Raw genomic sequence first — 21,816 nt, 5'->3', positions numbered from 1 at the left:
ATTATTGAGACAAGTTGATGTTTGGGCTTCATCAGGGCAATGATCAAATACTCGGATCAAATGAACGATCAAATTGTGGATTCCTGTAGAGTAATGGTTAGAGCACTTGCCTTGCAAGAGGCCCTGGGTTCAATTGCTGGGCAAGGTGAAACTTTTTTTTATTCCACACTCAAGTTTCTTTACTCCACACGCCTGTTTTTACATAGCAGTAAGGAGGACCCGGCTATTAGTCGTCTAGAGGATCGCTTTTCCAGGAGTAATAAACCCTTCAAAAAGTAATTAATTACAAAATAATAATTTGGTCACTTCAATCCATGATTTTTTGTGTCGCTGCTGTACTCAATTGGCTGCCACGTTTCACCCACAAAATATAGTCAATTCACTTTGCGGTGTATTATGTGAAGCTTTGAGACATCTCAAAGACGTAATAAGGCACTAGATCAAACGCAAGGCTTATTATTATTGCAGTCTTACTGCCAGCCTTCTCAATTTCTGCTGCATTTTCACTTCTTCTTAAAAATAACTTGACCTGAAGGCTTCTCTTCATTCCATAGCTTCTTTGAGACGATATACTAATACTAGTGTTTACATGCCTGTTTGAAAGTATGCTTAGTCAATCCCAATAAAACGTAAAAAGATTACAGGATTGATGCTGTTTGCATTGTTGAGAATTTATCTGTGCCATCTTGTCTTGTTTCTTCACTCACAAGATAGCACACGTGTTTATGCTAATCTCAGGAACTCCCTGAATCTAAGTTGCAGAAGAAAACGGACTTTACTGCAATTTTACAGCATCGTGAATTCTAAGGCGGACTCTGATTTTGGCTGTACTTTATAAAATAAAAAACCCAAGCCAATGATTCCAGTAAAATGTATTTAGTTTTTGGCCTGGGCATTGATTTAAGAATGAAAAGTATTTCCTTACACCAATTGAAAGGGTGAAAATTGTAAACTTTAATTGTAAACACACTTTGGTCACCCTTCCAACCCCACCCTCCACGATCCCAAACCCCAGCTCAGGTGCACATCCTTGACTGTCCAGCGCCTTGGGCCGTCCTCCCAACATGAAAGGTACTCTACAAATGTAATTTGTTATTGGGAACAGAAATTTTCAGCAGAGAAAGTGTCCATTCATTCCATTGTGTCTGTGCCATTTTTATTTGTCTTTTTTAAAAATTAATAATAAAACTTTCCCTTTACAGTTTAATGTTTCTACTGCTCGGGTGGTTATCCAGTTCTTTTTTGAATGCTTCTGTTAAATGTGAACATGAATAGCCATTTTGGTAACAAATCCTATACCCTAACCTGAGTGATGACATTCTTTCCAACCTCTCCCCTAAATCTTTTGCCAACCATCTGAGCCGATGTCCCCAAATCTAATCCCAGAGATTTCTACAGTATTAATCTGTACAGTACTTGGTTCTCCACCCGTTAAATTTTCACATTCACACAATCATCCTTTCCCAAACATAAGAGGAAGCCAGACACTCCAGCACTGTGACTAAGCCTCTGTATTTATCGAGGTTTAAAAAGGGTAATTTTGTTTTTATACCCCTCTTTAGTTTACCACCCCTTCATGTGCCGAGCCAAGCAGGGGCACCGATCTACAAGAGCCAGTAGCCTCTGGTGGTGATTCTTCATACGTGAGGCCACAACACAACTTGCATTTGTGTAGCACCCCTCAAGCAAGTTAGCGTCTCCAAGTGCTTGAGTGGAATTGTTTAAAGTGGTTACTGCATGCCATGGGTCCATCATGTCTGATCTGGTTTCCATCCACTGATGTTAATCTAAGTTTCTTTTAACAGTATTAAATATAATTGTTGAGTCATTAACACGCCTTTTAAGAAAACTTCAGCGGATGAGCAACATTTCTCAAGTATGTAACTGGATTTGGCTTATCTTGTTGAACATTGCACAAGCATTTTCAATGGAACCTGATGAGCAGCCAACATATACAGCCTTAGAAGATGAGCGAGTTACCAGTTTAAAGCATTGGGTTGATGAAAACAACAGGACATTTGAGTACATTAGATTCTCATTTTTGGGGCATCTCCGTAATGAAGCAACTCACTGTTCAGCCAATTTGCTTTTGCAGTGTTTTTATACAAAACTAATGGTCATCAAAAAGGCTGAAGGAATGCTGGCCTTTTATCTCAAAGAGGCTTGAATACAAAGGAGAGGAAATGATGTTTCAGTTATACAGAGCCTTGGTCAGATCCCATCTGGAGTACTGCGTACAGTTCTGGGCACCGCACCTCAGGAAGGATATGTTGGCCCTGGAGTGCGTGCAGCGCAGATTCACCAGAAAAATACCAGGTCTTAAAGGGTTGAATTATGAGAACGGGCTCCATAAACGTGGCTTGTATGTTGTCAAGTTTAGAAGGTTGAGGATTCTAAACTCAGAATGTTACGTAATCCAACTTGTTACTTTATTTTTGGTATAATAGTTTTCTTTACAGTAAAGATCCAGACTGTCCTTTTCATCTCCAAGGGAGAAAACAAGAAAGTACCTACATGTTGCACATAATGCTTAACTGAATAGCCTGGCTGGAGTGAGTGAGGTATCACTCAAGACTATATTGTAAAAATAAGGTTTGTGAGATTATCAAAATGTCTGGACAATAAATAGCTCCAACCGACTGGACACGTAGTAACACGTGCACTGCTAAACAAATGTAAACCTGTTGCTGTAACATTTATAATAATCTTTGCATTTGATGTAACTCTTTTCACCTCTTCTAGACATCTCAAAGTGCTTCACAGAATAGACTGTAAAGTGAATTGACTATATTTGTGGGTGAAATGCGGCAGTCAATTGCGCACAGCAGTGCCCCACAAACAGTCGTGAATTGAAATGACCAATTTTTTATTTTTTTTTGAGGGATTATCATCAGGTGTGTGGAGTAAGGAAACTTACCCAAGGTTTCACCCTGCTGGGAATCGAACCCAGGTCTCTCACTTGCAAAGCAAGCGCTCTAACCACTGGGCTACAGGACTCCACAATTCATGCTCTACAATGAATGTCCCCTGAAAAAGCCCTTGAAATATTCTTCTACCAGCCACAATCAATAAGGTTAAATGTGATACCTTTACCTGCTTTGGCCAATCCTGCCCCTTTTTAAACCAAAACCTTCTTTACTGCTTTACATTTTTATCTTGCATCGCAATATTTCAAAATAGTCTGATAAGGCTTTAATTTGCACAAGTGAGTGTCAACATCTTAAGACTTACAAAATAAACATTGCACAGCAATTACTCACCATGTAGTGACCTAACCAGGATTTTATTCAGTCAGTTTAGTTCATTTGGTACAGTAGCGCGCTCACCTCGGAGTCAAAAGGTTATAGGTTCTTGCCTCACACTAAAGTGTTGCTTTTCAGTCATCTAGTATCGGGTATACAAAGATAATTTTATATAAGCCTAGGCATTGTATTCTCATCCACTGTAGATTTTCCACACAGAATTTAAAAAAGCACAATCGAACATACTCTAAGGCGATGTTCACAAATTTCATTGCACTCAATGCGTAGCTGAGCAATGGACTGAAAGACCTAAGACTTGGTTCTAAAGTTGAAGACGAAGAGATCACAATGATAGTTTAATGCAAAACTCAAGGATGAAGGTAGTCTCAAGAATCAATTCTACATTGCCTCTGGTACATACCTTACCTCGTACCTTTCATTTTCAGTTCACCAATTATCTTCTGACCAATTCACAGAAAGGGACAACTTGGTTGCCTTTACATAGCTTCATTTGTCACTTGCTTAATTCAATTCTTCCCTTTCAGGATATGTCCCTCCAGGAAGAATGTGCATTCCATTCCAATAAATCTCCATGCATAGGTGAGATGCACGGAGCTCGGTTTGGTTTGGAAACTCTTAAGCAAGGTGGTGGGTTTCTGCATGTGTCAGACACCCAGCTGACCAAAAAAAAACAATTCCAAATCAGCAATTAGGTTAAGATGCTCACCTCAAATATTAGACTTCTCTACCTTGCCTAGTCTTCACTGCCAGCTTCACAATGTGACCTCGATACCAAGACAGCCAGTCCTATTAAAGCAGCAGAGATATTTGAAGTACATCAAACATAATGTAGTTGAACCATACTTACAATTTGATCAGGAGTTTCTCATTTCTGTACCATTGGGTGACATTAATTTGACAAATACAAGATTGTACATTTTAGTGGTGTAAACACATCTAATGGGAGTGGCACAATGAAACTAGGATGGAAAAAAGTGAGAGAAAAGAGTCATAAACAAGTGCTAATTGTAGTAGACTAATGGATCAATAATAATAATAATAATAATAATCCTTGCATTTGATATAGCGCTTTTCACGTCGGGAGGACGTCCCAAAGCGCTTCACAGAACACAGTGTAAAGTGAATTGACTGTACATTTGTGGGCGAACGCGGCAGCCAATTGCGCACAGCAATGTCCCACAAACAGTCGTAGATTGAAAATGACCAATTTAATTATTGTTTTTGATTTTTGGAGGGATTATTATTAGGCTCTGTGTGGAGTAAGGAAACTTGCCCAAGGTTTCGCTCTGCCTGGAATTGAACTCAGGTCTCTCACTTGCAAAGCGAGTGCTCTAACCACTGAGCTACAGGACTCCACAAATGTCAAATTTGATATTGTACTTTGCATAAATGTACAGTCACCTCGCTATAGAACATTTAATGATGTACTTTTCAATCTGTTGTCACACCCCATGCCCCAAGCCCCAAAAAAGAAACCCTTCAGTGTTGACAGATAAAGGCTACAGTCGAAGATTGATGGATCACTAAATTTTAATTGCTGCTAGTCAACGACCATAATTCAATTTAATTTCATTCTGAACCTAACTAGGTTTTAAAAAAAGTTGCAATACATTCATGTACATTATTTTCCAAATACATTTCAGGAAATGCATGGCATGATTGGTATTTCACTGGGGTAAAATGGGGAGAAAAAAAACACATTTGTATTAGTTTAGCTATTATTCAGAAAACCTGGATTCAAGACAAAAGCAAAAAGTTCATCATGCATCTGCCCAAGAAGTCACACATCTAATGACTTGAGAAAGATCACCTCAGGGAAAATGGTTCTGGAAAATATTCAAAAATGATTTATGCAGTAAACAGTGCATCTTAAAAAAAGTATTTTGTTAACTTATTTTTCATTTCCTGCTTTCAAATAATTAAAATGTTCCCATCGCCATCCCGCACCAACCAACCCTGCATCAAACTTCAGCACAGATGGATTGAGGTCTTCAAATTGCTTACAGGGTTCAAGTCCCACAGAAACAGCAGGGTTCACGTTCCACAGAAACAGATTTCTCCCGCACTGTACATTGCTTCTGAAGTACGTCAGGTATAATTTGATCAGAAATCCAATGAATTAAGCAGGTAACAATTATAGTCCACACAGGTTCAACATTGCTTTATTGTCTCCACTTCTGATATGGTTATATTCTTGATCAGTTATGAAAGTCCCTTTTCCAGTTCTCAGGATTACAATATAATTACAGTACATTTTTGAAATACTCCCTACAAAAAAAATACTATATATAAAACTGATGAAAAGCAAGCTGGTCCATAAATGGACGTACCAAGTTATCTGTAGCAAAATAGAAAACTAGCCCAAATGTAATGGATATTGGAAGTGCTGGTAAAGCCTTCTTAAAGATGGCAAGTAGCAGTAGAGTAAGGCACAAACCCTGGAGTAGAAAGAAGAAATATCAACATTAGGATGACAAAAATCAGTGCTGGGTCTTTTACTCTTCGACCAAAACCAGTGCTGTCCTCCATCGGGGGGCAAGCAAAACACATGAATGAAAGCAGTGCTTGTGAAATGCCTCAGGAAGCTTGACGTTAGAGAGTTATTATTATTATTATAGATTGTTGGAATGGAATGCACACTCTCTCCTTGGAGGGACATATTGCTTGCCTAATTCTGGAGAGTATTAGGCACAGGTTGGCAAGAACCAAGGCTTAGAGACCAAGAGTCTGAACTGGAATACTATTGGGAAGTCACCTTCATCAGTTTCAACATGATCCAATAAAACAGCAGAACAGATTTAATGCTTTGAAGAACCCACTCCTGTTCCTACAATTCCATAATAAGTCGCCAAATTAAATTAGAACGCACATCGGTTTTGTACTCTAAATGCTAGTATTTATCAGAATATTTGTACTTTTAGGAAAGAATCAGGATCAAAGCAGCAATGAAACAAATTACATTTTATAAACACTAAAATAGGTTGGCAACTATACTTGATAAAATTATCGTCATATGTATAGATTTTTTAAACCCGAGTTAAACAAAGTCCATGAATATACTTACAATTAATATGGCAACAAAGCAGGCTAGAGTTGTATTCCAATCTCCACTTGCTGCTGCTGATGCCTTTCCAACAAGAACACTGTAGAATATGAAGTCCCCTAAACCAAGCTTCACACCCCCTGAAATAAAAGCCAAACGGAATCTGATGAAATAACCTGAATGCAATTGTACTCTCGGCTTCGAAAATATGCTTCTCAGTGTAAAGTCATCTCAGTAAAATATATTGGAGATGTCTGAACTTGTCTAGAGAGATGTCTCTACTTTTAACACAAGTGCATTACATTTGGGAAATTATAAAGATCTGATCAGAGTGTGTACAATCTCATTTCAGAAGATTCAAACCATAATTTCAGTTTTGTTCAATAAATAATAATAATAATCCTTGCATTTTGATGTAGCGCTTTTCACGTCGGGAGGACGTCCCAAAGCGATTCACAGAACACACTGTAAAGTGAATTGACTGTATATTTGTGGGCGAACGCGGCAGCCAATTGCGCACAGCAATGTCCCAGAAACATGGATTTTGTGGATTGAAAATGACCAATTTATTATTGTTTTTGGTTTTGGAGGGATTATTATTAGACGTGTGGAGTAAGGAAACTTGCCCAAGGTTTTGCCCTGCTTGGAATTGAACTCAGGTCTCTCGCTTGCAAAGCGAGTGCTGTAACCACCAAGCTACAGGACTCCACCAATAAATTCAGAACCAGCAAAAAACTTGTATAAAATTTTAAAAATTGGTCTTTAACTTGAGCAGGCACGCTCAAATACCAGCTCCTTCTGGGTGTTGCACAGCTGAAGGCTAGGTACAGACGGCTATTGTCTCCATCTACGTATACTGTAGAGAAATAAGGTCTTGGATGGGTTGTGGGGTGGGGGCAAAGGCGGGGTGGGGGCAAAGGCAAGATTCAAGACATTCAGCTTCAGTTTCTCCTCATCAGCTCTCAATTGTAAGATGCAATGTTACTATTCTGGGTTGGGGGCACCGAGAAAGAGGAAGGAGAGCGAATAGGTGTTGCTTCATAGTGCACTTGGTTTCGTTCAACATTCCTATGTGTAAAATCACCACACTGTAATAGAGATTTATCTTTATCAAGGAAGAATGGTATATTTTCTCTCTGGAAATGTGACGATTGACAGGGAACCCCGATAAGAGCATTTAAAGATTATGAAAGGTTTGGCAAGTCCAAAACAAGGGGCACAAATATAAGATAAACTGTAGCAGATCCAAAAGAGTTTAGAAGAAATTTCTTTATGCAGAGGGTTGTGAGAATGTGGAACTCCCTGCTGGAAGCTATGGTTGAAGCAAAAAGCATCAACATATTTAAGAGGAAACAATGCAATACAAGGCAAAGGGAATAATGATTATGAGGAGTGAACACTGGCATGTTGCACTGAATGGCCTGTTTCTTTCCTGTATGTAATTCTCTTATCATCAGCCATTGTAATTGTATAAAACGTGAAATATTTTAAACACATGTTAAATAGTTGCTAAAAATGTACTGAAACATTTTTAAAGTACGGTAGTTATCATTGTAATAGAGATTAACTTCTCTGTAAAATAATCTGGCAACAGCAAACAAACAAACGTTACAAATCCACAACTTGCACATATAATGTCCTTTTCACATAGATTAAAGATTTGAAGCACTATCAGATTTCAGTGACTCATGTTATTAGTGTGCATCAAAAACCTCCCGATTCACATCAAATATAAAATCTTAGTGAAGCAACACACACTTTACAGATTCTACTTCCCTATATCAAACTATATCAATCTAGGCATAATAGGCTTTTGGTTTATGCTGGTTATAGCAGCTTTTTGCACTTAAAACATAGACGTGTGCCAACAGCACCTATCAACACATCAGCCCCACTGTTGCAGCTGTGGCATTACTTACTCTCCTCTGGATCGTCATCTAACGTTGGAGGGCTTGGCATGGCCTGAACAACCGCTCGACTCTCTGGAGTGGACTCAACGTTGCCCAATGTTTCATCTCTGTTACACCTCCACCTTGTATCAAATCCACCATCATCGGTATTGGTCTCGCCTGCATTAGTGGGTCCCTCAGCAGTCTCATCAACACAGGTGTTGTTAAGACTAATGTTTGCAGAAGCTGGTGAAAAAAACAGCCAATTTATTCATGTAGAGGGCTATCGTTTGTACCAGAGGTTGACTGTTAGCAATAATGCACTTGGTATTGTACAAAACAGGAAAGAAACAAACTGCGAATCAGCTTCTGTCCATGCACAAAATTAAGCAAACCTCACAATACACCAACAAACACCCCGTTTGTTGCCATCCAAAAAGTAGCATTAATAATAATCCTTGCATTTGATATAGCGTTTTTCACGTCGGGAGGATGTCCCAAAGCGCTTCACAGAACACACTGTAAAGTGAATTGACTGTATATTTGTGGGCGAACGCGGCAGCCAATTGCGCACAACAATGTCCCACAAACAGTCGTGGATTGAAAATGACCAATTTTATTATTGTTTTTGGTTTTGGAGGGATTATTATTAGGCGTGTGGAGTAAGGAAACTTGCCCAAGGTTTCGCCCTGCCTGGAGTTGAACTCAGGTCTCTCGCTTGCAAAGCGAGTGCTCTAACCACTGAGCTACAGGACTATCCAATGTCCATGCATTTTTCATGAGGAAAGGGGGAGTGGGAGTTAAAATCCAGTAATCCTCTCTATCCAGAGGGATCACTAGATAGCGATCAGGAGCAGATTCTTATCTGATCTTCCATATGTAAATTGTCAACACCCAACTCTACCTTTCTGCCTCTACCCTCGACTCCACTATCTGACAGACTGTCAAGACAAAGTCCTAGAGGAACCTCAACTTTTTCCAATAATTAACTTCAACAGTTGCCATTTCCTTTCTAAATACTAACTATACTTGTGTGGAGTATAAACACCAGACAGATTGGAAGGTCAAAGATCCTCATTTCTGTGCTGTACCATCAAGAATACTGAGTGGGATGCACAGGCCCTTAAAGGGAAGCTGTAGCATAAGAACAAGCATAAAGAATGTGCATTTATCCCAGGCACCAGTCCCCAGGTCTCTAAAGAGACCACTATGCTCACTTAATTGACATGCGAGGCTGACGTTCTTTTCCTTTCACATTTATACTTGGCTTCAAAATCAATTTCTCTGGGTATTTCTCTTTCACGTTCCTTCAGTGCCCACCCTACCCCCCACCCCCACCAAGGAAACCAGTTATTGAGGGATAATCTGTTTAAGAACATTAGAGCTTTCAGCACTGTGTTCCTGAAAGACAAATCCAGGGCTTCCCTTTAATTTTGATTCGAAAATGCAATAAAAAAGGAAAAAAAATCAAAGTGCTCCTCCCTATCCAACTCCAGAAAGCAGTGTCAAAAGGCTGAAACCCGGAGAGATTACTCCAGGAGAGAATTCAACAATATAAATGTTTTATGAGAGTGCTTGTAATTTGTGTGGCTACATCCCCAACAAGCCCCACAGTACTGAATTCTGGCTTGTTTTCTTCACTTAGAAATGTTACACTAGGACCGATCTGTGAACTCACTCAGATGCTCGTCTGCTGGTGAACTTGCTCTGGCTTCTTGATCTGCCATTCCAACCAACCACACCATCGTCGCTGTACAAGGCAAAAAGAAAAATAAACATTAAACAATCAGGTCAATGTCTTACTTGGTTAAGAACTTAAAGCCAACAAGAAATAATCTGACTTACAAGAATAGATTAGAGCTGGAAATATTGGTTCATTTCTCTCTTGAGCAGTTTCAACCAGAATGCGCAAGGGACCTTTCGGACACAGCACAGCAACCAGATCTGAAAAATATATATGACCAGTTCAACACATTGAATCCTGTGTACTTCACTGAAAGATACAGAGCTGGAAAATTCCATTGTAAACACTTAAACTACTCTTAAACAAGAATAATATTTACAAAGTCAACATATATTCTCAGTTTCCATGAGCATGAATTACAGTTCTTCAGAACTGTGAAATATCCAGTTAACAACCTTGTAAATCCAGAACTAGATTACCGCAATGAGATTAAATGCCATATGGAATGGGTTGGGAATGTAATTCTGATGTGAGATGCCTTTTCTCTTTCTTTGCAGCAAATTAAACTCCTGCTCCTGGTTGTTATTCAGTGGCGCCTGCTATAAAGTGTGTGTATATGTGTGTGTGTGTGTGTGTGTGTGTGTGTGATTGGCGAGGGCAATATTGAACTGAACTGATATCTTCATGGTTGCACAGCCCAACAATCCGTGTCTTGGCAAGAGGTTCTCAAATGGCAGACCACAGTTGTGATGTGGACAGCAAAACTCTGAGTCAGAGGACAGAGGCCTTGCCACCCAAATTCACTATTCCATGGTCCCAGCTAATAGACTCATTTATATTTTTGCAAATTCACTCCTCTCTCGATGGGCTGAAGTGGCAGAGTTTGGATGAGGAGTATTGTGATTAGAAGGTAGATTATTGGGAGCAACTTTGGTTTTCTCACTCAAACCTCAGGCTGTAGAGGAAACGGGAATTGAATTGCCATCAAGAAAAAAAATGCCTCAGGCAAATTAGCAATGGCACTTATAGCAAACCAGCAATGGCACCATAGGCAATTAGTGGAAAATCAGTGCCAAGAAAATGGAGAAAGGAAGCAAACAGAACAAAATTATTCACACCACATGCATCAGTAATCTTTGCTAATAAATTTCAAATTCAATGTGGCTAATCCACTGGTGGAGAAAGGAAACCTATAAACAAGGAGATGTCTATCAACTTTTCAGGTAGGTCACTTCAGAGGCAACCAGGCTGCACAAAATGAAAAATTTTCAAAAAACCCTCAGTAAATATTTATTCATAATCCTTATACGTGCCCCACCCTCTCTGCCTCACCACTGGTTGCCAAGGCTTCAGATTCTACCCCTTTAACTTTTGGACCCCCCACCCTAAACTCCTCTGTCTTGCCCTCTTCTCGATCAGTCTTTAAATACATGTTTAAAACCTCTCTTTGAAGACACCTATCACCACCTCTCCCTTCTCCGTCCCCCCTTCCCTGCTCAGTGTCTGACTCTGTCCTTGTAAAGCGCTCAGAGATGTTACCTATGTGAAGGGAGCTATATATAAATGCAAGTTGTTAATACTTCCCAAAGTACTTTACTGGATTCACCATAAATTATTGGGACAGTGATTTTGTAGGCTAATGCAAAATATTTAACATACTTGTTGAATTTAGCAACTGAACCAAAAAAAATGAACTATACACAAATGTATTTTCCAGTTACTCTAAACTTGCAACATTTACTAACAAAAAGAACAGATACAACCAATTCCTGTAAAGAGTCAGTTAACAATTTCCTCGAACTGTGGTAAGTTGAAATTCCACAGGCTGATACGATCGCTCTTTAAATCTATTCAGATAAACTGAGACGGTAACTCAGGCAGGTTCAGCAAAATGAGTTAGTAGAAGCTTGGTGATCAGGGGAAAAAAGCAGAACACAGCCATTCTGTCAGGAGCTTTGTTTTGTAATTTCCAAATTCCAGATGGTTTCCCAAGCTCCAGCCCCTACTTAAGTAAACAGGAACATCCATTGCTTACTCCTCATTGTTTATACCCTCAAACTCAATCTGAAAATACCCACACTATCTGCCTCCATGGGTAAAATACCTTATGTTGTATATTTATTCCCTTTCCCAACGGTGTGCTTTGAACAGAAAATACTCCTTAGAACCTACTTTCTCCTTAACTTCACTATACTGAAGGTAAGATAATAAATGTGTTTCCAAGTATCACTAATCACCAAGCGTGAACACTGCCTGCTTAGCCTTTGAACAGATTTTATTAAAGATAGTAATCAAATGATACATATAACCCACCTGACTGATGTACTAATTCCCACGCTGAAAACCTTTTTAAACTCGACTTGGGAGGAGTTGAATAAAGACTTAATTAACCTAAGGCAACAAACGTTGCGCTATTGAACGGAATGGGCAAAACAGGAAGGAATATAATATCGCAGACAATGAAAAGGAGGATTAATGTTACCTTTACAGTGAAGAGCAATGCTAGATTGGTGGCACTACTTTATGCTGATGCCAACTTTTTAAATTATAAGACAGCCCTGATCTTACCATTTCCTTAAAGGCTCATTGCAGACTGCATTAATTTTAATGCAAAATATATTCACTGTAAACCCAGACATGAAGTCAGTGTCAGGACACTTAGAGATGTCCCATCGCATTCCTAACATGGCTGGTAGTTATCCCTACAAAAAACAATGCAGGTCCTCCTTGTATTACAAACACAAAAACAAAGGCAAAGTGAAGGCTGGAACTCTAGTACATGCTCGCAGTGCATGCTCAGACGCTTTACTTTTGGAATTTCCAACTCAGCGAGTTCCTGATTTTAACCACACCACATCAGAATAACGGCTGTTAGCATGAGCAAGATAACCTCTCCGCTTGAGGAGACAAAAAAAAATCAGAGGCCGTCACCGAGTATATTGTGGAGACCTCATAAATTGGAAAAACACTTTTTCCGTTCCACATCATCATCTTGGCTGCAATATATATGCATAAATACACCCCCCACACTATACACACTATATCGGGGGTGGCCTTAAACTTGAGACCTTAAAGCAAAGTCCCATTTACCTCTTTTCAAGTGCACATTCAAGATCATCCTAACACTATTTTAAATGAGAATAGTTTCTCCTGGTATTCTGGTGAATAATTCTGCAGATTAATTGGTCATTCACCTCATGGCTGGTCCTCGGACCAGCAAGGTCCTAAAACAGCCAAATGCAGCAGCTAATTGCTGCACTTGCAGATGTTTCAATGGGATAAAATAACAAAGTCATTTTTTTCTTTTGATCTACCAGCAAAATATCTGAACATGTAAAAATAGACAGCTATCCAGCACTCGACCCTGGGAAAAAGTGATCTGGGGAAGGATCACTATGTCTGCTGCAGGTAATTACCTTCAAGCAGACCTTTGCATTTTATAATAATAATCCTTGCATTTGATATAGCGCTTTTCACGTCTTCTAGACGTCCCAAAGTGCTTCACAGAATATACTGTAAAGTGAATTGACTGTATATTTGTGGGCGAACGCGGCAGCCAATTGCGCACAGCAATGTCCCGCAAACAGTCGTAGACTGAAAATGACCAATTTATTATTTTTTTTTTGTTTTGATTGAAAGAGAAAGATGAATCCTTTGGGAATTACACCACCATTTTCCCAACAATAATAATATTAGTAACAATAATGGGTGGTGATGAAAGATTTGGGAATATCTGTCTTGAACCACAACTGGCACCGCCTTCCATCACCTCCGGAATATCGCCAGATTACGGCACTACCTCACCCCTCACGCTGCTGAAACCCTGGTTCACGCCTTTGTCACCTCAAGGCTGGACTATGGGAACTCTCTCCTCGCCGGCCTTCCCGCCACCTCCCTCCACAAGCTGCAGGTCATTCAGAACTCTGCAGCTCGTGTACTGTCCCGCACCAGGCTTCGGGACCACATCACTCCCACCCTCGCTCGCCTCCACTGGCTCCCCATCCCCCAGAGGATTGATTTCAAGATCCTCATCCTCACCTACAAGGCCATTCACGGCCTTGCTCCCTCCTACCTCTCCAACCTACTATCCCCCTACCTACCTGCCCGTACCCTCCGTTCCTCTGGCTCCGGTCTGCTCCACGTCCCCCGCCCCAACCGCCCTACTATCGGTGGTCGGGCCTTCAGCCTCTCAGCCCCGAGGCTCTGGAACTCCATCCCCCAGTGCCTTCGCCTTGCTTCCTCCCTTTCCTCCTTCAAGGCCGGTCTCAAAACCTTTCTCTTTGACCGAGCCTTCAGCTCCCCTCTCGACTCTCTTCCTCCTCCTCGCTCCCTCCCTTCCCTCCCCTCACCCTGACCATTTCCCCTCCTCTCTCCCTCCCTTCCCTCCCCTCACCCTGACCATTTCCCCCCTGCTCGGGTCATGACCCAACTGTGCAGCGCCTTGGGACGTCCTCCTGACGTGAAAGGCGCTCTATAAATGGAATCTTGTTGTTGTTGTTGTTGAATATTATCCCATAAATTAAACAGAAGTTGCTTTTCGTTCACATTTTAAATGAGGCTAATAATTACAGGGAAAAGGCTTCAATACTTTGAAAACATTGAAGGATGTGAATCTGTCCACCCACTTTGGCATAACTATGTGGGTTATTAAACATTACAGATAATTACATTGTTCTCAACATTATGTCAAACAAATAGTGAATTCCTTTAATTTCATGGCTGAAATAGACTTCTAGGTGGGGAAACGCGTTCAAAGAGGAAAGAAATTGCGACATTAGGATTTGCCACTCTTCTCCCTATTTTGCCCACACACCCGCACCCACCAGACACCCAGATTCAGAATTCCTTCCAAAGCCTTGTGGAATGGTAGGTGACCTGTGTATATCAAATTGCTTGAAATAGCAACAATCTGCAGTGCTATAACCTAAATGTGACAATATGCGAATGGGAACAATCCCCAAGATTTAAAGAAATGAATAAACTTCACTGATTGATCCTTCTGAAGAAACCATCGATTACAGCAAAGTTAGTCTTCTTAACCTGTGATCGGGAGACAACACTTAGGTTACATTTAGCTCAAATAGAAAGATTAGTGTTACTACCTAACCACAGCTAAGCAGTTTGCAAAAGTTATTAAAAAAAAGTTATGTTCTTGTGTGCGGAAAAATAAGGCTGTGAAAAACAATCCATCCTGTTTGTTCATGAGCCAGATAATGCAGCCTGCAGTATACAAGCTATTTTGCCATTTGTGGAGTCCTGTAGCTCAGTGGTTAGAGCACTCGCTTTGCAAGTGAGAGACCTAAGTTCAATTCCAGGCACAGGGCGAGACCTTGGGCAAGTTTCCTTACTCCACACAGAGCCTAATAATAATCCCTCCAAAAACCAAAAAACAATAATTAAATTGGTCATTTTCAATCTACGACTGTTTGTGGGACATTGCTGTGCGCAATTGGCTGCCGCGTTCGCCCACAAATATACAGTCAATTCACTTTACAGTGTGTTCTGTGAAGCGCTTTGGGACGTCCTCCCGACGTGAAAAGCGCTATCAAATGCAAGGATTATTATTATAAATACTGCCATATTTCACTGTTAAACATGCCTGCCTTCATTCCAGTCAGACAACACTGCACTTGATTTTGAAACAAGCTCCTATGAAAACATGCACACTTTAGTTAGGTTGTCAGTAGACATAAGCTCACGGCTGCATTTTTGAGATACTGAAATATCCTGCTCTGGAAAAAAAAAGTACTGGAAACTTTCGCAAAGAAAGAATTGTGCACAGTGTTATGTTCTGGGAGAACAAATGAGTAACAGAAGTACAGTAAATTATATCCATCACTTCAGCTGGGGAGTTTTTTAAAAAAAATAACTGGCACTGCAGTTCCTTTCAGCCAGTCAACAAATCAGAAAAAGGAGACAGAGATTCTCGCACGTTTAGATAAATTGCTCTTCTGCAGCCAAAATTATTTAGATTTCAGTAACAAAATTTCAGCCCATATCTCTTTCCATACCTATACCCTATACATGGTTAAATAGGTAAATACACGCAGACCCTTACACTATTTCTAAAATGTCCTGCATATCAACCATCTTCTCCTACTATGACAGATGATTAAGATACCAATGTACAACAGGCAGGAGAATTTCGTCATGTATTTTCTGAGTTGGGTTTGGGGATGGGGGAAGCAAGAAGGGAAGGGGTAGGGAAATAAAAGATCAGTTCAGGAGCTGCTGTCGACGCCCATCAGCCATCCAGTTTAGCAAACCGCTGGCAGAGATTCAAGTAAAGTCTTTCTTTCAATCCCATTTGGCGTCGCTCCATAGCCCAGAGATAAGAATCCAGGAAGTTACTTTAGCTTTTTTTTAAAAAAAGAAAAAGGGCCACAGTCTTAAAACAAAACACATATAATAATCAATGCCATAGTGTCCTTGAATATTGAACCAGGGTCCAAACCAGGAACTAACTCCAAATGATTTAAATCTCAAGGCAGACTTTATAAGTGTGAAGAAACATTAATATCTGAAACCTTTTTAAAGAGACAATTACAAATAGTTAGTTCTAGTTCACAGTTGTATCTTCTGGCATTTGAATCTATAGGTCAGCTGTTTCGAGACATTGTTCCTTCCAGGCATGAACATCAACCCCAAAGCACTACTAAAAAGCACTGTTTGTACTCTGTGATACAAACTGGCTTCTAATCAGATGTCAAATACGAAATGTAATCATTATTCACCCTCAATCTTACCATATACTGAAATCACAGCCAGGATCAGCCACGCAGTCCACTCCGGGAGGTATTTGATGAAGACAAGCGCCATTAAAGCACTGATCATGATCAGATAGGCCTGTTGCAGCCGAAGTGGGCCCTTCCAATGGATACAGATCATTCCAACTATACCAAAGTTCCAGATCACTAATGCTAGCGTGAAGTAATCCATAGCAACGTTATACGTCTTAAAGACCTCCCTGTTCAAGAAACAAGAAAGACATTTACGATTGGAAATTGCTAAAAGTAATTCATTTTCTTTTCCCATTCTAGTCATTAATACCATCCTTTAGATAATCTCAGCTCAGTTCTGAATTTGGGGATAACCAAGTCAATACTGGTTAAACTTTCACCACTGGAATCGCCGGAGGGAAAATACCAGTCAACCGTAATCTTTGCATTTGATATAGCCCTTTATCACGCTGTTGAAACGTCTCAAAGTGCTTTGCAGAATATATTGTCAAGTGGATTGACTGTGTACTTTGTGGGCGAAATGCAGCAGCTAACTGCGCACAGCAATGTCCCACAAACAGTCGTGGATTCATGACCGTTTTTTGGGGGGGAGGGTGATTATTACACCCCGGAAAGCATAGTACCGTAGTAAGGAGTAAGGCGGGTCAAGACTGAAACTCTGGTTCTCAAGTCAAGATCCTAGCAACTGGCTCAGTGATACCATGGAAACTGGACCCTAAGCACCATGATAATCAATTTTTATTGTACAATAGCTTTCATATTTTGCAGTAAATGTACACAGTGCTTATTTTCACACTGAAGAGCCACAATTTCAAAAGGCAGAACTTACCCTAAATAGATGAAGGAGAAGAAGAAAAGCAACAGGAGTGAAGAGATTATAAGCCATCCATGAATTACCTGTATAAACACCAATAAGACATATATAAGGGTTTGGCCCACTGAATATATTAAATTAGCCTAGGCTGAGTACCCCAGGGCTGCGGACAAGGAGAGAAAATATTGCCAGGATTTCTACTCCAGATTGCCAGCAATTCGCATCTTTAAAATGCAATTGTGTGAAGGTTTAACAATACAAATAATAATAATCCTTGAATATCATGTAGCAGCTTATCATGTTGTCTAGACGTCTCAAAGTGCTTCAAAGGGTACACTGTAAACTGACGTGACTTTTCATTTTGGGGCATATTGGATTCAGTTCAAATAATAATAATAATCCTTGCATTTGATATAGCACTTTAGCCTCCTTGAGATGCTAAGCGCTTCACAGAATATACTGTAAAGTGAATTGACTGTATATTTTGTGGGTGAAACACAGCAGCCAATTGTGCACAGTAGTGTCGTACAAGCAGTCGTGGATTGAGTGATCAAATTATTATTATTAATTTTTTTTTCATTTGGAGGGTTTATTACCCCCAAAAAGCGATCCGCCAATCGACTAACGAACGGGTTCCTACTTACTGCTTGGTAAAAAAGGCGTGTTTAACCCCCTCTCTCCCTCCTTAAACTATCAGAAAGTCAGGTCAAATTTATGGCTGAGCTCACACAACCTAAGATACTGGAAATATCTAACCAGACCTACATGAAACCATAGTTCAAAGTCATCACAATCGGGAAAGGGGGAGACAAACAACAAGCTTATTACAAGTTTACCAAACTTCTGGAGCTTGGATTTCCAGTGCAGGAGGTGGCAGCAGAACCTACCTTGTAGCACCTGTACTTGTACAGAAGTACAAGCAGTAGAGTCATTACTATAATCACGCTGATCATGATCATGGCATTGAGAATGGAGTTCACAGCTCGCTGACCAACGGTATCCGTGTCCTCTGTAAATGGAGTGTACAACCTGAACGCAAAATACACAAATAACATTATAAAACATGTTCCTCAACAAGTAAGTCAAACAGTTTACTAATTAATCATTTGGTAACTAAACCGCCTCCAAGATTTCGCCCCAAATATATGCAACAGGAAAGGTATTAAGCACAATATTCGACATAGGAAGAACATCCTAAAGTGCCTCAGGATACGGAGCACCAATAAAGGAGAATGTAAGCGTGATGAACAGGGGAATGGTCAGATTTTTGTTTTATTTTTTAAAAAGAGAGGTGTTAAAGCCGGGGAGCGAAGGAGCAGGTCAAAAAAGATTTGGAAATAATGTTCCAAGGGGAGGGTGCCATAATGGCGTAAGGTTCAGCCACCAATGGTGGGATGGAAGAAACAAAGAACAACAAATAATAAGCAGTAGATCAATCAGAAGAGCTGAGGACAAGGGCTTGGAAAAATTGGAGTTTAGAAGATGGAGATGGCATAGGTGGGGGAAGAGAATTCAGATTGCAAATGGATTTAAAGGTTAAAATAAGGATATTAAAATTTAATCTGCTCAGATACTGGAAAGCAGTAAAGCCTAGCAAGATTAGGGGTAACATGAATGAGAGAGGAAATGGTCTGCAGAGTTTTTGATGAGTTGGAGCTTGCAGAGAGTATACCTGAGGAGATAACTAACATGGCGATGCCAAAGACATGGATAAGGGTTTTACCTACTAAGGGGATGAGATAGAAACACAAGCAGGCAATGCTGCAAAAATAAAAAATAAATTTGGCAAAGGACCTAATGTAGGGGTTTGAAGTGGAATGTCAAGATTATGCATAGGGTCAATTAGCAGTCCCGGGAGGTGGAGCCACAGACAAGAAGGTGCTGGCAAGAACCAAACAAGATGACTTCTGCTTTGACATTCAGCCGAAGGAAGATAAAGGCTTCTTCAGCACTTGATGTGCTACAGGCAGTCAGACAGTCAGAATTGAGGTAGAGGTGGAGAAACTCTGGGTTACACTGGGAACAGATCTCATATCTGGTGATGATGTCTCGAAGAGTAATAAAGAAAGGTAGGTACGATGGAACTGCCTAAGGTACTGAGAATTTTTTAATCATTTATTTCCCAAACAGAATTAAAACCAACGCCACCAAAATTGGGAAGGAATAGAAAGAAACAAGGTTAGAGGTTAGATTACATAAACCAGCAACTAATAGTAACTTAATTATAATAAATAAAACAATATTTCAAAACCAGTCAATATAAAAATGCACATAAATACTCGAAGGTAGGAGGCATTCTGGGATTAGGACAGGTTGCAAAGTCAAAAGTTAAAAGCAACACCTTTGTTGATAGTATTCTGTGATGGGAAGCCAGAAAGAGTGGGGGAACAATCTCAAACTCATTTTTAAAAAAAAATAAAGTGAGGAAAAACCTGTGTAGGATGGAAATGAATAAATACAACAACTCAAGGGAGAGTGAAGGATGGCAACACATAAAATCTACCGGGATATACAGGTCCAGATTTCTATCCAGCGCATAAGTCCACGTTTTGGTAAATGATACCCCTGATAGGTTTACAAACATACAAGTTAAAATCCCTACCGTAAACTACTATTTCATATCCTTTCCTTGAACGGCACCATTCCGTTTTGCTGCCTTGAGCTTCACTTTATTAAAACCACGCAGCTCTGCTTGCTTTGCATTTTAAAGGCATTAAATCGTCTCTCGTGAAAATTTTACATCTGCCGCAGCAGCCGCCGCCGGTTCAGGATGCAGGAGAGTTACAACGGCGCCACCATGTGGCACAGTTTAGAATGCAAAATGCTGGAGGTGTCCAGACACGATCTATTCTACGGCGAAGGTTAAAGCCACAGACAATGGAACAAGGAAACTATTGCGCTGTTGACTACATTTTTGTAATTGGGAGTATTTTAGCTCTCATTTCTTATTGCCCCTTTATAGCCTGCACTCTATTCCAGGAGCTGCTGTCGTAAATTGCCAGTTTTCCCCCCCAGTCAGCTTGGCAGCTCGTCTCAGCACTGAACCAGGCAACCAAGAACTGAATTGATGACACAAGTGCGCGGGGAGGTTCAAATTGTACTAATCGAAGGCTAATCCTCAACTAACAACTATTTTTTTTTCAATTTAACAAAGGTTTTATGATCTTACTCGTGTTCTAACTTGATACAACACAGAAAATGCCCATTCAGCCCATCAAGTCTGTAGTGGAAAGTCTCCTTTGAGGAGGGGGAAAGCAGTAACGACAAAAATCTAATAGACATTAGTCGTCTAATACACACTATAAAGGGGAGGCGGGGGAAGCGAAAAAGAGGAGAGAGATCAGTCGATTCCTTGCTCACACAGAAGCTTTTCATTCTAGCACCTTAATAAATCCAAACTAATGGGGTGAATGTAAGTAAGGAAAGCAAATTACACCAACACCTTGCATTTATATAGCAAACTTCATACCAGTAGTGTCACTGAGCACTTAATAGCGGTGTGATTCTAAACAGATGGGAGAATATACTTACAATTGGCCATCATTCTGTGTATAAAAAGTAACCGATTTGATGGTTGCCACAACCACCACCATGCACAAGGTGACAGGCACGAAGAGCATGATAACATGTTTGGCCCCATATTTAAGAGTTAGCTCTTCCTCGTCCCCATCATCGGTCTGTTCTCGGATCGGTCTTGTATTGTTCTCGGACTGACCGTTGCTCACTGGGACACCATCATCAGCTGCTATTCTGTTGACATCGTTCTAACATTTCAAAAAGAGATTTAAAAGCCATGAAATACAAAGGCTTGTTCAAATTGTATAAAATGATACATTGCCTACTCAAAGTTAAGCAAATTACTTAAAACAAATCCCCCTGAAAAAGGATTGCCGGATGAACTGGTGATTGACCAGGTTAATCCTCCTCCAATTCAATTTCACTTGTTTTCATCAGCAGTTACCATCAATTCTTTGACGTAGTCCGGTGCCCAAATCAAGCAGGTCCTCAAGCACTGTTGATCAAGGACCAGATATCCTGGTTCTAGCAGGAGTTGGAGGGGCATACCAGTCACTGGGGCCAAGAGTTCTCCCACGTGGCTACTATTAACAATACAAACTTATTTAAAAGACAATTCGACTCAACAACTGTTCAAATTAATGCAGATCAACATTAGCTTCCCAGCAGTTCCACTCATTCTTCTCTCCGTTCCTCCTTCACCATTATCCAAAATCCCATACAGGACCATTCTTAAAATCAATCCTGGAAATGAACTTCAGTTAAATAAGTCTGTTTTTGAGATCAAATAATAATTGAATTTGATATGTATTTTCACGTTTAAAACCTTCATGGTCTCACCACGCCCTACCTAGGCAAGCTTTCTTA

At 40.2% G+C, this 21,816-nt stretch overlaps 1 protein-coding gene across 2 annotated transcripts in view; it reads right to left on the bottom strand.

Moving 5' to 3' along the window:
• Positions 1-4,775: 4,775 nt before the first annotated feature.
• The window catches only part of LOC103178476 (presenilin-1), a 29,479-nt gene continuing 12,438 nt past the window's right edge, over positions 4,776-21,816 (bottom strand). For both annotated transcript variants that reach the window (XM_007893244.2, XM_007893245.2), the window contains 9 exons: positions 20,965-21,197; positions 18,321-18,462; positions 17,449-17,516; positions 16,626-16,846; positions 10,041-10,139; positions 9,874-9,945; positions 8,226-8,441; positions 6,328-6,446; positions 4,776-5,701 (listed from right to left, as the gene is read on the bottom strand). In XM_007893244.2, coding sequence (XP_007891435.1) covers positions 5,546-5,701; positions 6,328-6,446; positions 8,226-8,441; positions 9,874-9,945; positions 10,041-10,139; positions 16,626-16,846; positions 17,449-17,516; positions 18,321-18,462; positions 20,965-21,197 — 1,326 coding nt within the window. In that variant the 3' untranslated portion in view covers positions 4,776-5,545. The remainder of the gene's footprint in view (positions 5,702-6,327; positions 6,447-8,225; positions 8,442-9,873; positions 9,946-10,040; positions 10,140-16,625; positions 16,847-17,448; positions 17,517-18,320; positions 18,463-20,964; positions 21,198-21,816) is intronic.

This window comes from Callorhinchus milii, unplaced genomic scaffold (assembly GCF_018977255.1).
Source record: "Callorhinchus milii isolate IMCB2004 unplaced genomic scaffold, IMCB_Cmil_1.0 Scaffold9, whole genome shotgun sequence".
NCBI classification, from domain to species: Eukaryota; Metazoa; Chordata; class Chondrichthyes; order Chimaeriformes; family Callorhinchidae; genus Callorhinchus; species Callorhinchus milii.
This window is presented reverse-complemented; position numbering and strand designations above follow the sequence as displayed.